General features: G+C 53.6%; 2 protein-coding genes across 13 annotated transcripts in view; one reads left to right on the top strand and one right to left on the bottom strand.

The window, feature by feature from the left end:
• The window catches only part of LOC144942154 (uncharacterized), a 35,696-nt gene extending 22,039 nt beyond the window's left edge, over positions 1 to 13,657 (bottom strand). Inside the window, exons 1-5 of the mRNA XM_078868915.1 lie at positions 13,587 to 13,657; positions 13,085 to 13,171; positions 8,723 to 8,859; positions 7,476 to 7,644; positions 6,665 to 6,751 (exon numbers count right to left, since the gene is read on the bottom strand). Coding sequence (XP_078725041.1) covers positions 6,665 to 6,751; positions 7,476 to 7,644; positions 8,723 to 8,859; positions 13,085 to 13,171; positions 13,587 to 13,657 — 551 coding nt within the window. The remainder of the gene's footprint in view (positions 1 to 6,664; positions 6,752 to 7,475; positions 7,645 to 8,722; positions 8,860 to 13,084; positions 13,172 to 13,586) is intronic.
• ZFHX3 (zinc finger homeobox 3) overlaps positions 1 to 18,751 on the top strand; it is a 325,534-nt gene that overhangs the window by 201,542 nt on the left and 105,241 nt on the right. The window contains exon 1 of one of the 12 annotated variants that reach the window (XM_078868817.1): positions 4,666 to 4,908. The exons of 9 other annotated variants lie outside the window; for them this stretch is intronic. The gene's annotated coding sequence lies outside the window, so the exon portion shown is untranslated. Of the gene's footprint in view, positions 1 to 4,665; positions 4,930 to 18,751 lie in introns of those variants that run through there. 2 more of the 12 variants (XM_078868820.1, XM_078868815.1) reach the window with 2 other exon arrangements.

An 18,751-nucleotide genomic window follows, 5' to 3' on the forward strand; every position in this document is an offset into this window, starting at 1 on the left:
CTCACTCGCTCCCTCTCACTCACACTCTCTCGCTCCCTCTCACTCACGCTCTCTCGCTCCCTCTCACTCACACTCACTCGCTCACTCACTCGCTCCCGCTCACTCACTCACTCGCTCCCTCTCACTCGCTCCATCTCACTCACACTCTCTCGCTCCCTCTCACTCACACTCACTCGCTCACTCACTCGCTCCCGCTCACTCACTCACTCGCTCACTCACACTCACTCACGCCCTCACTCTCCCTCTCACGCTCCCTCTCTCACGCTCTCTCACTCACACTTTCTCTCACTCACGCTCTCTCCCTCTCACGCTCCCTCTCTCTCTCACTCACTCTCTCTCACTCGCTCTCTCCCTCCCTCTCACGCTCTCTCCCTCTCACGCTCCCTCTCTCACGCTCCCTCTCTCACGCTCCCTCTCTCACTCTCTCACACTCTCAATCACTCACGCTATCTCTCACTCACGCTCACACTCTCTCACTCACGCTATATTTCACTCACGCTCCCTCTCTCACACTCTCACTCACGCTCACTCACGCTCCCTCACTCACACTCTCACTCTCTCACGCTATCTCTCATTCACGCTCCCTCTCTCACTCTCACTCACGCTCACTCACTCACGCCCTCTCACTCACGCTCTCTCTCTCTCACACTCTCACTCACGCTCTCACTCACTCTCTCACGCTCTCTCTCACTCACGCTCTCTCACTCACACTCTCTCTCACGCTCTCTCTCACTCACGCTCACTCACTCACGCTCTCACTCACTCTCTCACTCGCTCTCTCTCACTCACGCTCTCTCTCTCTCACGCTCTCACTCACTCACGCACTCTCTCTCACGCTCTCTCTCACTCACGCTCACTCACTCACACTCACTCACGCTCTCTCTCACGCTCCCTCTCTCACGCTCCCTCTCGCAGTGCGCTCTCTCACGGCGGCTCGGGCAACGGACAGGGCCGACTTGGCGGTGTTGTGTGCGTGTGTACACGTGCACTGATTGTGAGTGTGCATGTACAACGAGGGTGGTGTGTACAGGTGAACTGATTGTGTGAGTGTGTACACGAGAGTGGTGTGTACACGTGTGCGTGTCTATATATGCAGCCAACACCGTTGACGATTATCTGAACCTAGTCACTCGAGAGACAAAGGCGGCCGGGCGTGGTGTTGGCCACCCGCCCCCTCGTGTGCCGTGCCGGCTTTTAACCTACAGTCTGTTAAGGCTACACGGGGGAGCTTTGTTGTTATCTCTATGTGCTGCCGTTAGCGCTACGCTGCGCTACGAACCCGGAGAGCCGAGTTCGATTCCCGCTCAAGGCCAACACCAGTGACGATTATCTGAAGTGGTCCTGGACCTCCCCTAGGTCGACTCGGCATCAAATAAGTACCTGGTGCGGTGTGTATACATCGTCACTGGGGAGACAAAGGCGACCGGGCGTGTGCCGTCTCGGCCTTAATAGGTGCTACTCGCTTACAGCACTTGCCCCAACAGTCTGTTCAGGCTATACGGGGGATCTTTGTATTTGTATACACAGTATTTGTGAGGTGTGTTTTTTTTGTGTGTGTCCACGTGTTTGTGTGTGCGTGTGTACGTCCTGTGTGTGTGTTTACACGTAGTGTAGAGTTCACGTGAAGTGAGCGCTTATGTACACGTGAGCGCTTAGTGCTGTGTGTGTGCTGTTCTACATATGGTGTAGTGTGCACGTGGGGTGTGTGTATACACGTGGTGTGTTGTTCATGGTGTGTGTGTATACACGTGTGTTCATGGTGTGTGTGCGTGTGTATACACGTGTGTTGTTCATGGTGTGTGTGCGTGTGTATACACGTGCGGTGTTCATGGTGTGTGTGTACACGTGGTGTGTGTGTGTATATACACGTGGTGTGTTGTTCATTGTGTGTGTGTGTGTGTGTACACGTGGTGTGTTGTTCATTGTGTGTGTGTACACGTGGTGTGTTGTTCATTGTGTGTGTGTACACGTGGTGTGTGCGTGTGTGTGTACACGTGGTGTGTTGTTCATGGTGTGTGCGTGTGTGTACACGTGGTGTGTTGTTCATGGTGTGTGCGTGTGTGTACACGTGGTGTGTTGTTCATGGTGTGTGCGTGTGTGTACACGTGGTGTGTTGTTCATGGTGTGTGTGTGTGTGTACACGTGGTGTGTTGTTCATGATGTGTGTGTGTGTACACGTGGTGTGTTGTTCATGGTGTGTGTGTGCATACACGTGGTGTGGTGTCCATGGTGTGTGTGTGTGTGTATACACGTGGTGTGGTGTCCATGGTGTGTGTGTGTGTGTGTGTATACACGTGGTGTGTTGTTCATGGTGTGTGTGTGTATACACGTGGTGGGTTGTTCATGGTGTGTGTGTGTACACGTGGTGTGGTGTTCATGGTGTGTGTGTGTACACGTGGTGGGTTGTTCATGGTGTGTATGTGTATACACGTGGTGTGTTGTTCATGGTGTGTATGTGTATACACGTGGTGTGTTGTTCATGGTGTGTGTGTGTGTATACACGTGGTGTGGTGTCCATGGTGTGTGTGTGTGTATACACGTGGTGTGGTGTCCATGATGTGTGTGTGTGTATACACGTGGTGTGTGTGTATACACGTGGTGTGGTGTTCATGGTGTGTGTGTGTGTATACACGTGGTGTGGTGTTCATGGTGTGTGTGTGTGTGTATACACGTGGTGTGTGTGTATACACGTGGTGTGGTGTTCATGGTGTGTGTGTGTGTATACACGTGGTGTGGTGTTCATGGTGTGTGTGTGTGTATACACGTGGTGTGGTGTTCATGGTGTGTGTGTATACACGTGGTGTGGTGTTCATGGTGTGTGTGTGTGTATACACGTGGTGTGGTGTTCATGGTGTGTGTGTGTGCGCGCGCGCGTATGGGGAGCGGTAGCGGAGTGATTCGCGAACCGCGCTCGGAACTTGACCTCCCGAGTTTGATTCCCGCTTATGACCAAGATCCAGGTGTGCTGTTGGCCACCCACCCCCTCGTGTGCCACTCACCGGACGAGTTACTCGTGAAAAGCACTTGCCCCAACAGTCTTGTTAAAGGCTATCCGGGGTTGGTTGTCTTCGCGGTTGGGTGTGTGTCTGTGTGTGTGTGCATGGTAAGTGAATGTTACGTGCTGTTGCGTGTGTGCGAGAACGTTTCTACACGTGGACTGTATAAAGGGAGCGAGTGCGTGCACGTTGTGTGTATGTGGTGTGTGTGTGTTCATGTGATGGTGGTGGTGTGTGTATAATGTTGCAGACTGTGGTTGTGTGTGTAATAAGTGGTGTGTGTTTGATGCTGTAGTGTGTGTTTATGTGATGGTGCTGTGTGTATATGTAATGGTGATGTTTTTATGATATTGCAGACAGTGTGATGGTGGTGTGTTTTCGATGCTGTAGTGTTCGTGTGTGTGTGGTGGTGTTGAGTGGTGAACACAAGTCCCAGGCCTACATCCATCACTCGCCAGCAGCCGTGATTAGTGAGCTCTTAATTGGCTTTGCCGAAATTGAGACAATCATGATTAACTAAGCAAAAGAAAACATTAAAAAATCAATATTGCCAGCGCTTGCATTGGCTCGTGGCTGATGTGATTCCCATGTCCTCCTCTGATTTTTATCTGCCCTGTTTCGAGCTGTGAGCTGATGCGTGTATTTATTAAATATGGCAATGGCTGGTATGCATGATTGCCAATAGAATGAGAATCAATCATGGGCCAAAGGGTTTCAGGTTCGTATCATAAAGCACTGCTTTAAAAAAAAATGCAATCTCATTAGGCAGACTTAATCATTACGTGTGGAATATAACCGTGTCGCATTGTCACTCCGGCCCGTGCCCAGACCCCAGGGTGTTTTTGAGGGCCCAAGTGGCGGATGTGGCGGGTGAGACGAAGAGGGCCACAATTTGATCATCGAAACGGCTGTCGGTCGCGTCCGAACGGCTCGTGAACTTGGAAGTCACGAGATGGGGACCGCGCCGCCACCGCCGCCGTTGCCTTCTTTGTGTCGTTCTTGTTTGCCGCCGTGTGATCTAAACAAAGCGAGAGAGAAACTGCCAAGGGAGAGCAAATGACCTGTGACTGTTATTGCCGGTAATGGCGAGAGACGGCGGCGTCGATGAAGAATGAACGCGGAGGATCTCTGATGGTCTCGGCAAGAAGTGCACCTCGCTCGCGCTAATGACGTGTTCCCAGCGCGCGATGGGGAAACGAGCGCGGGCCCGCGTTATTACGCCGCGGAGTAATAAGCCAACTTGTAGTGTGGCCGAGCGCGGAGGGAGAGACGCACTGTAAAGACAAGGGGGGGGGGGGGGGCTCTTTTCGCCAACTCCTCGAGCCTCTGCCGGTCATCCCAGAGTCATGACAGGTTAGCCTCCCCGCGGCTATGATCGTGTGCGGTTAATTGTTGGGCTTCCCTTTGAACTAATTAATGCAAATGGTCACAAAAAAGTGCGCTGTTCTGCCTAGGCCGAAGGGGGGGGGGATGGAGGAGTCGGGTTAGATGTGAAGATCCCCCGCGATCCAGTGAAAGGCCCCTTTTGTGTGGCCTGGCTTTTGCCGGAAGGTTTGGGGAGGGAGGGATGGGGAGTGTTTTGGGAGGGGGGGGGTACACATGGGGCAGAGTGAAGGAGGAGAGGATGAAGGAGGGTGGGGGGGGAGGCACTGGTTTGTGATCCGGAGGGCCCTGTCCTCCGCCACCACCGCCGTGCTTTCCTCGCAAAGTGGCCAGCATTTTTGGGGTGTCGGTGGGAGCCGAGGAGAGATGATACCCCCTTGTAAATTTTGGCAAATTCGCCAGGGATGAAGACGACTTCCCTTTCATGCGGCGGAGGCGGCGGCGGTGGTGGCGGTGCTGGGTGGCTGGGAAACCGCGGCAGGAATTTACAGCCCAGGTGTGGAATCGCTGCGAGGTGCCACCGTCGCAGGCAGGCAACTTTTATTTAATTGTGAGAAAATCTACATTTTACTTACGGGATTTTTTGAGCACGTTCCTGTCCAATTGCGATGAAAACGTGAAAGTTCTCACCGGCTCGGCGGAAAAGGATTTTTTTTGCGCGTGAGTGAGTATACGAGTGCGCGTGAGTGAGTATAGGAGTGCGTGCGTGCGTGCGTGCGCGCGAGCGCTTGTTTGGTACGGTACAATGCGGCGTTTGACAGTGCGGATAACGATGTCAATGGTACAGTGCAAATAAGAGAAATGTTGTAAGGTCTGGGTTGGACGTATTCGTGTTACGTGTGCAGATGTGTCTAAAACATTACCGTGATCTCTGTTTGCAAATATATTTCATGGATTATTAATAATGATATCGAATTTATAGCTGCAACAAATATATTTAAAAGTAATTCTTAAATTGTAACGTACGATTTAAATAACGGATTGTTTCTTGCCAGCACAGTTAGTGCATTGTAAAGGATACTGGCAAATGTAATTTTACAGCACGTTGAGAATATATTTTCAGTTTGTTACAAAGCTGACAGAAAAAAAAATCAAAAATTTATCTACGTGTATTTATCATAGTATTTATAATATAAAGGTTAGTAAAACATTCTCATTTAAAAAAAAATGTATCTACTGATGAGAACCATGTTGACTTTGTGGCCTACCAGTCCTCTGGAAGAGATGCGTCTCCACCGAGTGAGACTCAAATCTCGTCGTCATTTTTAATCGATACATTTATTTGCAATTGCGCGAGTTATTTATTTTCAGCAGAAGCATTACAATTGATGGTAGCTATGGAATCTCATTAATTGTAGAATTGTGCGAGAATTAAACATGGAAGTTAAAGGTAAATTATATTTTAAATAATGTGAACCAGTTCATGCTCACAGATTGAGGACCGTGATGTTCCCGTCATGTGACCTTCATATAACACAATTCGCTATATCTGACTTTTTTATTTACAGGCGAAATTTTACTAATTTTTTAATATAAATGTTTATTTTTTTGACGTTCAATAAGGAAATACTGTAATTGTCGCTGAATGCAAAGACTAAAATCATATTTTCACAAACATAGCCATCTTCCTAACTATAGCTCGTACACAACCGTACGCGCTGTGTGTATGTGGCGGTATGCTATCGCTGTATACTGGAGTGTAATGAGACCCGTGTGTATGATATCTCGTGCGTGCGTGAGTGAGTGCATACGTACGCACGTCTGTGTGTATACTAGCACGTTAATGCAAGTGTACTCTGTCTAACGCTGCGTGCGTCGCAATGCATCGCACGATGTGCTGCGTGCGGATGTGACCTCTTCAGACGGCGTCCCTGCACGCTGCGCGCCGATGGAGGTGTAACGCGCGTGGTATATGGCGCGCGTGGTATATGGCGCGCGTGCGCACGTTTGTGTACCCGAGGCCCTTGGTTTAACCATAACCGTCCCTCGCCCTTCTCCTCTGACATGTGCGCCGTCGGCCCGGGCCCCGGCGTGTTTTGTCGTAGCGGTGTCGGCCGCTGCGAGTCGCGTCGCGAGCACCCGAGACGGACTCGGCTCGGTTCGCTCTCGTGTGCACGTTCCGTCGTTTCGGGAATCCCACCACCCTGAGAGCCCCCCTCCTCCCTCCCCCACTTGCTCAGCGCTGTTTGTGCAGATTTGACAGTCACGTCGGGGTGGATGTGACACGTCTAATTATAAGGGCCGCTCGGTCGTTGCTGCCCGGTGAGCGCGCGGCATCGCGTTACCGTCGCCGGCGTCTCCTGCCAGCCATCCCCACGGCGACCCCGCGGCAAGTCGGACCAATTTCACATTCTTTTCCGGCCGACGAGCCACTGCGCACAGACAACACACATTTAATTTTTCCACGGGACAGTTTTAACCAGGATGGGTTCGGAACAGTGAGTGTGTGAGGGAAGGTGGGTAGGGTTGGGTATATGGATTTTAACGGGGGGGTGGGGGGGGTTAGAAGAGAAGGAATAAAAAAAAGCAGAATGAAAACAACTTTTCAAAGCGACGATTTGTCATCTCCTCCCATCCAGAGCCGCCTGTCTCTTTGCCTCTCGACAGATTGCTCATTTCGTTGTCCTCGTAAACCCCGTGTCAGGCCGGGGTTAGCGGGCGACGACACCGTGGCAACTGCCGCCCGAACCTCGTTTGCATATCAATACGCTTCTAGGGACGGGGCTATTTAATCAAGGGCCATGCGAACTTGGGATAATGAGAATGGATGGATTTAATGGGCCTCTCTCTTACACGCGGGGGTTAATAGGAATCCCTCGCCGGTCTGGCGCCGACGTCGCGGACTGGCACGTGTCAATTCGTTTCATCTGCATATGTTAATCGGTGGTGGTGGGGGGGACCTTTCAGCGCCGGCCACACCGCCACCGTCACTGGAGGACGCGTCCTTGGATGCAAATGCCGGTGGCGGGGATCGTGTTTTAATTACTCGGCGCGCGTCCTGCCCATTACCATCATAAAAGGCGGCCGCGTTGCGGGAATTTGGGAGCGTGGCGCTCTGACAAATTGGGGCTTATTCATTCGCGAGTTGCGGCGCACTTGCCATCCCGGACACGCATCGGGGCCTGGCCGAGGTACGCCGGTGCCACGGACGCCGCTCGGCTCGAGCCACGTGGTGGGAGTCTCGGCGTGAGCTCTGGCACAATGGCGAGCTGAGCGGACCTCCGTGGGATGGCCGGCCTCGCGCATGGCTCCTTCACTTCCGTGTCTTCCAAGCAAGGTGCGAAGACGCCGTTACATTCGTCCATCGGCCACGGTCGATCCACTGCTGAATGAAGCCCCCCTCCCCACAACCCCTATGCTCAAGCTGTCACCGTCTCTCAATCGATTTTTTCGCATTTACAGCAGAACGGGAACGGTACAGGGGGGGCCATGGAGCAGCAACAGGAATGAGAAAAGAAACCCGTCACTACCTCGGTGGCTGTCCACCTAGCATCTGCACGCCAGTTGATTTTCATTGCTCTACCTCCTCTGTGGACGTCCTCCTGACGCGTTTCCACTCCTTGGCTGCCGCTCTGTCACCGTTTTTGACCATCGGCCATCGTCCCTTCTTGTTCAAACCCATGTACCCGTCTTGACGGTTTGAATTATGGAGAGATGTGTGGGTGTGTGGCGCGTGATGTCGTTTCAGCCGGGTCTGTCCGGTCGATCCGGAAAATATTTCTTCGCCCCGCACACCGCTGTCCCGTTTACGTGTTTTTCCGTCTGGCCGTGGCGACTGCTCGTGGGGTTCCACCGACTGCAGCCACTGTTCAGCGACCCGGGAAAATGTTCCGTGAGGAAGGGATCGCCGTGTACAGCAGACGCTAACCGTCGCTGGCGGTAATGTTTTGTTCTGCGGACAAATTACTCTTTCGTGTACGATCTGAGGGTATCGTTAAATAACGCGTTTTTGAGTGCGTAGTTTTAAATGCGTTTTTTTTTCAAATTGGGCAAATCGCATGCATTTAAATTACAGCGCAGATTAACTAGAGCACATATAATATTAATAATTTATCCAAAAGCTTCCTCTGTATTGAAACAGTCAGCGGTTTGCGTTGGTGACTGCGCGGCATTGCAGCTCTGGAAATAAGTAAGTCGAGTGTGTTTGTTTTGTGTCATGCAATCTCGACCCGAATTAAACATTAACCAGAATATCCAAATGCGCTGCAAGGTCTGGCTTTCAGATCTTCGATAAGGCTGCAGCAGCAAGCAGCGTCGCTGCAGTGCTGGCGGTGGCGTTGATGCTGCTGCTGCTACCCCACGCGTGGCTTTTGTTCGAATTCGCTGTACAGTGCACGCCGCACCGAGTACGACATCGCACGGCCTGACAACGCCGGGGCTGGAGCCCGCGGCGCCACCGCCGCCGCCGGCCCCTGCGCTACCTTCGTTAGCGCCGCGAGGCTGCGGGCCGCCTGCGCCGGTAGCTCCTCCTCTGCTGCCTCTGTCCCACACGCCGCTGGCTTTCCTCACGACGGCCTTAACTTTATTTTTCGTTATTTCCCACGTGAATTCAGTTGGTTGAGTCTCCGCGACCCTCCGTCAGTCCCCGACCTCGATGGAGGCTTCCTGAAGTTTGTGTCTGTCTATCGTGGTGCTTGTTTAACCATATTTCACCACGTTGGTCAGTGCCCAGGACCAATTTTCAGATAATACCGCTCGCCACTGATGATAGCCGTGGGTGGGAATCGACCTCTGGTCGCCGGCTTCGTAGCGTCGTGCGAGCCGCTGCACCGGCACCCCTCCCGTATTTCTGTTCCGTTTCTGAGTTTCTTTAATTCCGGTCAGTACTCGCAAATAAATAGAGATATTGTTTTGCCATTTGAAATACAAAATGTCCTGCTACGTATCCTCTTAAGATGAATCTAATGAATGTAACCATTCATGTTTTGAAAGGCCACATTAGCTGGTGATGTATGAGCAATCTTGACTCGGGGTGTGTGTGTGCGTGCGTGCGCGCCAGAGTACAGATGTTGAACATCCCTTCCCCGAGTTTGCCGTGCGGAATCCCCCCCCCCCCGTCCGCCGCTGGAGGTCCTGGTGACCGCGCTAGCAGCGAGCACGTGCCTCTTAGTCCTAACCGATTGATTATTTAGCACAAAGAGATCACAACGAGTCCACGAGCGGTTTTCACTCCGCACATTTAAATTTATATCCCAAAGAATTGTGCGCTTCACCAAGTCATTATCATCATTGTCATCAACTTTAATCAACACTATCAGCAGCTATCTACCCACTGCTGGATGAATGCCTCCCCTAAGCTGGCATCCTCTCTCGCGGTCCTGCGACGCATCAACCTGTCTAGTTCTTGCACGAGATCCGATTTCATCGTTGGCGGAAACCTTCTCTCAGGACGATCCCGTCTTTGGCTGCCACTCGATCGTAAGTCGTCAACCATCGGCCACCATCCTTCCTAGTGCCGTGTCCTGTCCAAGCCTTGCACTCAACGCCGTGTCTCTCATTTCGCCTCTCCTGTGTGTGTGATCTCCAGTCCACGTGTTCCACTCTACGGCTCTCTGTGCCATTCCCAGCATGCACCTCTCCCATGCTTTTGGGCGCACTTTTTACTTCTTGTTCCATTTTCTTTGTGAGCGCCATGCGTCCGATTCGCGTGTATTCACGAGTGATACGTACCAATTAAAATCCTTCTCCTTTAGGCGCGTTTCGCTGTTGATATTTTTCATTTCGACAATATTTACAAACAATAACTTCTGCGCGATCTAAATGCGATCGTATTCCTTGCTTGTCTGCTTTTGTGACGCCTTCAGCCCTGAACCTGGTCTGGGCATTTATATTAATAAATGATTAACAGCTATTTAAAACAATATTGACCTGGCTGGCTGGCCTTATTGAAGGCAAGTATTATATCATTAGCGCTGATTAGCTTGCCCTTTATTATTGCATTCCAAGCATTATTGCGATCTTATTCCCCGGCCAAATTGTATGGAGCGGGCTCGATCTGCACATCTGGAATTGCTGCGCAAAAAGAAAACTGCGTCGCTTCTGTGTTCTCACACCCGGCGACGGTGGCTACTTAACGCCGCCAATGAGCGGCAGATTCTTCAAATTGTGACATTTTTTTGCCACCCGGCGGTTATTGATGACGCTGCCTTTGATCGCGGAGTAAATTCCTGAATGCAGGGAGACGCTGGATGGGGCACCGCGGGGTTCCCACAGCGTGGGCGCGGAGACTGTTCCGTAGTGGGATGGTTCAGTGGTGGCATGGTTATTGATGTTCTGTGGCTCAGTGGAGGGATGGTCGAGTGGTGGAGTGGCTCAGTGGTGGCGTGGCTCGGTGGTGAGATGGTATTAATGTTCAGTGATTGAATGGCTCCGTGATGGGATGGCGGATGGTCTCCAATAGAACGCTCTGATGTCCAGTGATAGGATGGCACTCATGTTAACTGATGACACGAGTGTTAAGTGATGGTATTGATGTTTGATGATGACACTGATCTCCAGCAATGATGTCCTTGATGGTCGGTAATGATCAGTGATGTTTGGCTGCGTGAACACATTGGTTCAGTTGAATGAAAGTTCAGGGGAAGAAAAGGAGGCTTTTTGATTACATTTCTTCATGTGCTATTTTTTTGTAGATGAAAAGAGCGCGCTGGTATTTTTGATAATATGAATATTTACAGTGTTGTTATTGGCAGCCGTTTCAAAAAATATATTAAAAACTACAAGATTTATTAAAGTGACATTGGCAAGCCAAACTTATATGAGCTAATCAACATTTCGGCAGACTTCTCACATTTCCCAGATAGTGTGCGTGTGTATGTATTTTGTTTATAGCAAAACGGCCATGATAGATTATATCATGGGTTGCAGTTGTGTGGATTATTCAGCGAGTTGTGTGGTGGGGTGAAGTTTAAGAGACGAGGAGTGAGGAATGAGCGGTACCCATCTCGGACGAATCCAGTCGCATGGTAAGCGGGGGGGGGGGGACACGCATCCTGAGGAGTAGAGACGGGAAAGGCCACCATCGAGAGGAGGGATACGAGATGACCGCGGGAGCACCAGGGCGGAGACGGGCAGGCAGGGCCTCGAGAGGGGAGGTTGGTCGAGGTGATGGCTCAGGACGAGAGCGAGTGTCAGGGGAGGGGAGCAGGAAAGCAGAGCCACCCATATGGGTGGGGAAAATATTAGAAAGAAGATGGTATTTGCACAGAGACCCACAGACCCGCACAGAGACCCACAGACCCACAGACCCGCACAGAGACCCACAGACCCGCACAGAGACCCACAGACCCGCACAGAGACCCACAGACCCGCACAGAGACCCACAGACCCGCACAGAGACCCACAGACCCGCACAGAGACCCACAGACCCGCACAGAGACCCACAGACCCGCACAGAGACCCACAGACCCGCACAGAGACCCACAGACCCGCACAGAGACCCACAGACCCGCACAGAGACCCACAGACCCGCACAGAGACCCACAGACCCGCACAGAGACCCACAGACCCGCACAGAGACCCACAGACCCGCACAGAGACCCACAGACCCGCACAGAGACCCACAGACCCGCACAGAGACCCACAGACAAACAGACTTGCATAGAGACTTACTGCAGGTTAGGCTAATCCGAATGGGCGACGAGCTGGGAGCCCGTTTTAAACATCCTGGTGTACCTCTGATAAGGATCTCAACTATCAAAGGGACACGGAGGCGGCTGTTTAAAGGCCGTGCTGCTGTCTGGTAAACAGGAAAGCCCAGGCAGAGAGACAATGGCTCGTTTAAAACTATTAAACGCGCAGAAGAGGGAGTCGTATATTAATTGGGGAAAATATGTTTCATTTGAATAGGATGTAGGAGAGGGGTGCAAGGGGGATTTGAAGAATAAACCGGTGCTGGACCTTCTCTAGGTCGACTCGGCCTCAAATGAGTACCTGGTGCGGTGTGTAGTAACCATCGCCACTCAGGAGATAAAGGCGACCGGGCGTGGTGATGGCCACCCACCCCATCGTGTGTCGTGTCGGCCTTCATAGGTGCTTGCTAACAGCACTTGCCCCTACAGTCTGTTAAGGCTATACGAGGTACCTTTGTATTTGGTGGATAGCTCCTTAACGGTTTGGGGTGGCACCGTTAAGCAAAGTCAGTGGGCTGGGGCAGGACGGGGGCCAAGGATGGCGATGAGTCGCAGCCAAGGGATGGTAACGCCGCTCGTGTGCAGGTGCCAGGTGGATTGTTGCATTGCAGAATCACGAGAGGCTGCCACGGCTTGGGGAGGTCTTCATCCAGCAGTGAATTGCTGGTGGCCGCTGTCACTGATGATGATTATGATGAGAGCTTTAGTGAGGGAGGGGGTTGGCAGGTCTTTGGGAGAGCCACGGTGAGAAACTGGCCAAAGTCCTAAACGGAGAGAGGGGCACGGCTGTGAACAATAGAATCTAACCCCCTCTCATGCCCTGCAAGTCACGTGACATCACCACACTACCTGTGTAATGCACACGGACCCGTGTTAGACCATCGGCTCCAAAGCGTCAAAATCGTGGCCGTACCGTGTGTCAACCCTGGTTGGGAGTCGCCAATGACAGTGTAGCCATCGTCTTTGCCTCTTGTTTCTGGCATGAACGCACTTTTGTGTGCGAGGTTTTACAGTTTTACAAAAAGCGTTGCAATCTGTTTTACCGGGGTGTGGTGCCCCTCACCAAGTTCTCACCGGAGCACGTGGGGGACTCCCGGCACACGCTCACGCCGGCGTGGGGAGCGAGAGAGCGCCGTCAGGGGCGCCTCCCAGCAAAAGTCCCTGTCTCGTAACGCCGCAAGGAGAGCCTCGTAACGCCGCACGGTTGCAGTCAAGTACTGTGCACGTGGACTTCATAGAAAGCGCTCTCAATGTGAATGCATTTTGAGATTCTTGACAATGGCATCGTGAGATCGTGGGTTAAGTGGATGGGTTTGTTCATTAGTGAAGAGGCAAAAACCCATGCAGATGAGAAACGCTCGAATAGATTATAGTGTTCTGTGAGAGATAACTGACAGTAGGGATGGGTCAATCATTGGGTCAGTCATTGGTTGATTGTATTTGTTGACACAAGGTGAGAAACGTTCAGCCATCGGCTGTTTTACGAGAGTGACCCACGGGAGGACCCTTGGTGGGAGACCCAAGATTCAAGCCACGCACCCATCAAGGAACACCGGCAGGCAACGCGCTCGGACACCAGAGCGCCACGTCGCACCGAGAGTGCGCACGAGCCGCGTGTGCAGCGATGGGGCAAATCTGACGCCGCATCGCGCACCCGCGGTTCGCTAACCACGTGCAGTCGTTGGCTTCGGGAGGAAATCAATCCATTGTCCAAGCTTAATTTGCGCAGTCGTGGTTGTCTAACGTTAAGTTAAGGCAGCTTAGAGGTGATGTGAATGTTGCAACGTTTACGCCACGTAAAGTTGTGAAGGCTAAAATATAGCAATAATCTCGGTCGTAATTCTTTATTCGAGTATTTTTGTCAGATAGTCGTTCTCCAGCCTTCGGTTAATTTCGTTTGTTCGCTCGCACGCCGTGGAGAGTTGAACTTGCGCCGTGGGCCTCTTGAGCAGGCGCAGCGAGAGCCGCTGCGCGCAGTCGCTCCCAGCATTGCCACAGACGTCCGTGGTGGTGGAGAGAGGGAGAGAGGATTGGGGAGGTGGTGGGGGCGGGGGTGCGTGGGTGCAGGGGGGGGGACTCGAATGGCGACCCCACCCTAAGCCCAAAGCTCGCTACACCACATTCTTAGAGCAACCCGCCGCCCCTCCCGCTCCCTGCGCCTGGCCGCTCAGTGCAGCCCCGGCCGCTCTGCTGACCTCACACTCAAGCCATTGCTGCTGGAGGAGGTGGAGGTTGGGGAGGTCTCTGACTGGAATGCGCCGCCCGCCCGCCTGCCCGCCTGCCCTCATGCTGCTCTGGCTGTCGCTGTGGCGAGTGGCGTCGCGCGGGGCCCTCGACAATTCTCTGATTTTGTTTTCGGGATGTGCCACTTGTTGTCGGCCGGCACAGTGTCCGAAGTTTGCTCCGTGTGCTGAGAGTTTCTCGTGGGAGAAGCTCCGGGCGCATGCGGTGAAACGTTGGACATCGTGCCCAACGACTCGAAAAACGTGCTGCAACGACCGCTGAAACCTCCCGCGCCGCGGCGGCGTTGAACGTTGACGCCGTCGCCGTGCTGCTGCCTTCCGTGCGGAGGGGACACGAGGGTCAGGAAGGAAGGGGGACGGATGAGGGGGAGGGCAGGAGGAGCGAGCGGCCTGTCACTGCGACAGGCTTCTGTGGGTCAAAAAGCGAGCAGCTCTGAGTCGAAGAAAAAAAACACAAATCCAACGGATTCATTGTTTCATTTAAAGTCTCTGCTGCGTCGTTTCCTCTGACCCAGATGATTTTGTTTATCGCTTGTTTTTCCTGTCAATTGTGCAGCTGGTTGACTTGGGGGGGAGGGGTGCCCCTTGGTACCGTCGCCGTTTTTTAAAAGGAGCAGCTCCCAGCCGATCTTTCCCTAATGAGATAAAATAAATATATTATTATTATATACACGGAGCGGCACGTGAATGTCGCATGGGGTGGAAGAGGGGGTTGCGTGCAGGTTAAGGACCCAAAATTGTTGCGGCGAACGCGCCGTTCACTTGCGGCGCGCTGGGCTGGCGGCCAAGCGGCGGGCCCGGGCACCACGCAGGCACGCGACGCGTTTTACCGGTCAATCATTTTCCACCGCAAAGATCAGGATAACTTGACCCCGGCCACTTGAAAAGGTCCCGGGCTGCTCCGATAGCGCTCAGGTAAAATGTAAAAGAGTGGCTAGGGCAGGAAGGAGAGGCCGCGGGGCCGAGGGGCCGAGGGACCGCCCCGCTCCGTTCTCTCGCGGGGCTCCCACACCGCGGCGTCCCCCGTACAGTGCGGGTGTCGGGTTACCACGCGGCCGCCTTTTCCCGCGGCCCGATCTGTCACTGGCCCGAAGTGACATGGCCGTGGCTCGGATGTCACCCGCACAGTTGTGGGATTCTGTGTCCCGAGCGGCGTCGGGCAGGGCCCCTCGAGGAGAGGGTGGGGGGCGACCTGCGAGCTGCGTTCACAAGGGCCGATTTATTTCCTATTCCGCCTTCTTTTGTCGCTGTCACCACTTTTTGAGCGCGGCTGCTGTGCGCAGGCGGCGGCTTGCGCTTGTTTTTTTTGTATCATCGGCTGTACGCCCGTTGTCTTTACTAATTGGCTGTGTCGGGTGGTGGCGGGTTTGACGACACACTTATATTTACGCGATCTAACCAAAAAAAAACTTGTGATTGGCTCGTTGTCTTTGTTTATGGCCGGGGAGGCGGGGGGGGGTGCCCTTTCTCGCTTTGGGGCGTTTGTGCGAGCGCTCGCGGCTGGCGAGGAAGAGGGGGAGGCGGCTGGCGGCAGCGACGGCGACAACGGCGCGCAGAGACGCGAACGCGAACTACTCCGGCGCAGTGTCGCGTTTTCATGACGCGGATTTTGGCGACTTGTGAGGCTCGCCGTGTCGCTCGCCGTGTCGCTCGCGTTCTACGGTCGCGGGAGAGGGCCCCGCGTTGGGTGCCCCGCGTCGGGTGCCCGTCCTGGCGCTGGAGCGTGGCCAGGCCGCGGTGGTGGCAGCAGCCGCGCAAATCCACGAAATCCAGCCTTGGCGTTTCACTCACCTATTTGTGAAATCCCGCGGATTTAAAAAGTCGGGTAATTTGGCCCATTTGCAGCACTAAATTGGCCACTTGTGGGGGGAAAATTGGGGGGGGGGTGGGAAACTAAAGCGAGAGTCTAAAAATGATTTCCTCATCTCAACACCGCCGCCTTATCGCCCAGTCAAATCTGTCTGATTTGAAAGCACCCTCGCGAGCCGCTGGGGGTTTACACCGAGTTGGCAGAGTCGCATTTAGCGCGATCAATCAGCCCCCTTCCTCCTGGCCCTCTCCCGCTACGCTCCTCCCACTCGCACAGCCCACCCCCGCTACCCCCCATCCATATGGCTGGGCTGCCCATGCCTTTGATGTGTCCTCTGGCACTTGTAAGAGCCACCCTGTTCACTTGTAAAGCAATTGAAGCACTCGCCAGCACGGGGAGGAGTGGTGGTGGGGGTTGCCCCCAGCGGGTGTGGGAGTGTAAAACTGGGCACGAGACGTCGGGTGGCGAGGCCCCGAGGGGGGGGGGGCATCATCGGTGTTCCTCGGGACGGCGTAGACGAAAGTTCAAGTTGGAATCCCGGTAGTTGTGCAAGTGCTCTGTCCCACTCCGTTGATTTTTAGGGCAGCAATCAGAAGCCTACGTAGTGGGGTACTCCGGTGACACGAACCGCCAGGCTGTGACACCGTACATGCAGAGGTGAAGGATGAGGAAGTTGGGCCACGATGAGGTGGTACAGGTGACATGGAACCCGCTTCCTAAAGAGCATCATCATCATCATCATCGTCGTCGCACTCGTGAATCCTCGTCATGCTCCAGTCTCATCCTCCTCGCGCCCCCATCAAAACCTCGCGGCGGTGTGACTTTGTTAAAGCTGTAGTTTAATTAAATTAATACAATTAAAACTTGTATTTTAATTTCAGCTCTTACCCTTCACCGTGAGACTTTTTATTATTATTATTTGTCTCGTCAGTGTTTTGGGCACGGAGCCGATAATTACGGCGGTGGGGGGGGAGCGGCTTCTGTTGCAGGGCGATGCGTGGGCCGGGAGCCGTAGCGCCGCGCTGGAGGGAGCGGCGGTGGCGGTGGCGGCGGTGGCACATTGTGCCGGGGAGTAATTGCAGGGTTTGTTGTAAAACCAAACCTTAATCCCCCGGAATTCTGACAATAACCGCGCTGACTTCAATTACTGGAAATGAGTTTAATAAGAAGGATGAACTTTCAGGCTCCAGACAAACGAGGGCTTTCATGGGGCGCAAACCAGGGCGCGCGGAGCGATGGCGCCCCGCGCCGTGCGTGTGCGCTGGGTGGTGGTGGTGGGGGGGTGGCTCCGCTGGTCTCGTGCTCTAAATGGGAGGAGGAGGCGGCGGTGGTGGTGTTGGGACAGGCCCAGCGATGAAGCTGACTCACTCGCCCATTGTCTCCTGCGTTGGCTGGCTCAGTCCGGGCTCCACTCGGCTAATTGTAAAATATTTTTCCATGTCCGCCCTGCCAGCGGTCGGCCCCACACCAGCACTGATCCCGCCACCCATCCCCCCCACCACCACCACTGATCCACGCTCCGTTCGTCCACTCCCACCCGCAATAACAGAACCTTGCCACGGGGCCAGGATGTGAGAAACATCTTAGTTTCCTGACTGTTGGAGATGGAATGAGTTATCTGAATCAACAATGCCGCGCGATAACCACACACTCGCTCCCTGTAATGCTCTGAAGCCCGGACGTGCAAACTGTGGTTCTGCGGAAAACGTAAACAATGCAGAGGAAAGTCTCTTATTGTTTATGTGGTCAGGAAGGTAGGTGATCTTTAATCCAGCAGCATACTCCCTGCTGCTGTCTTGTTATGGTTGTTCGGGTTTGATGTCTCCACAATCTCACGGTTTTGAGTTCAACTCCTGATTAGGAGTTGACTGCCCACCATGGGTTAAGAAAATGAGCAAACCCACTCTGTGGGCAAGTCAACAGCGGTCGTCCTGTGGATAAACTAGCCCCTGCCATAGGAATGTGGAGTTCTGGCTGGAACCCGCAATTAACTCATCAATGCTTCACATTAAGCTTTGTTTGAGCAGCAAGCCACTTTGACCTTATAACTCGGTGCATTTGGTCAATTCCAAAAAAATAAAAGCCACGGTTACAATTACTGCCATAGGCAAACCCCGATGGAAAAACCAAGGTAATGAATATTTGGCTGCGTCATTGCTCAAAAACGTTCGGCGGAACACCACAAGCGGCTCCACCCGAGAGCTTCATCACTCTGGGATTGCGCGTGAAACGAAACCTTCAAATAGCCAGTCACGATGCACACTCGTCGGCCCATTATTTTTTTTTTCACCCGGTGCCAAAAAAAAACCCCACCGGGCATTTGGAGTTGGCGCTCGCGCACAAGAGGTCGAAGGGATTTTCTCCGGTGGCATTTTCACTGGTGGCATTTCACTGCCGCCGGGGATAGCCGGGCTAGGCGCAAGCGGCGCAAGGTGGCACAGGCGGAGTCTACGCGGGTTAGGGCCGAGGTGAACGCTGGGCCTGTCCCGAGGAGCGGGAAGCCACGCGGTGCCGTCAGAGACCGGCGCTGTCCTCGCGCCAACTTGGCCATGGCACAATGGGGGCTTCTCTGCGCGGGCGGCAGGTAATGCCACCCCCACCGGGGACCCCTGCGTATCCTGCACCCGACGCCTCCCTCCTCCCCCTCCCTCGCTCCACCCCCACCCTCCCTCGCTCCCTCCCTCACTC

Source organism: Lampetra fluviatilis, chromosome 26 (genome assembly GCF_964198595.1).
Source record: "Lampetra fluviatilis chromosome 26, kcLamFluv1.1, whole genome shotgun sequence".
Taxonomy (NCBI): Eukaryota; Metazoa; Chordata; class Hyperoartia; order Petromyzontiformes; family Petromyzontidae; genus Lampetra; species Lampetra fluviatilis.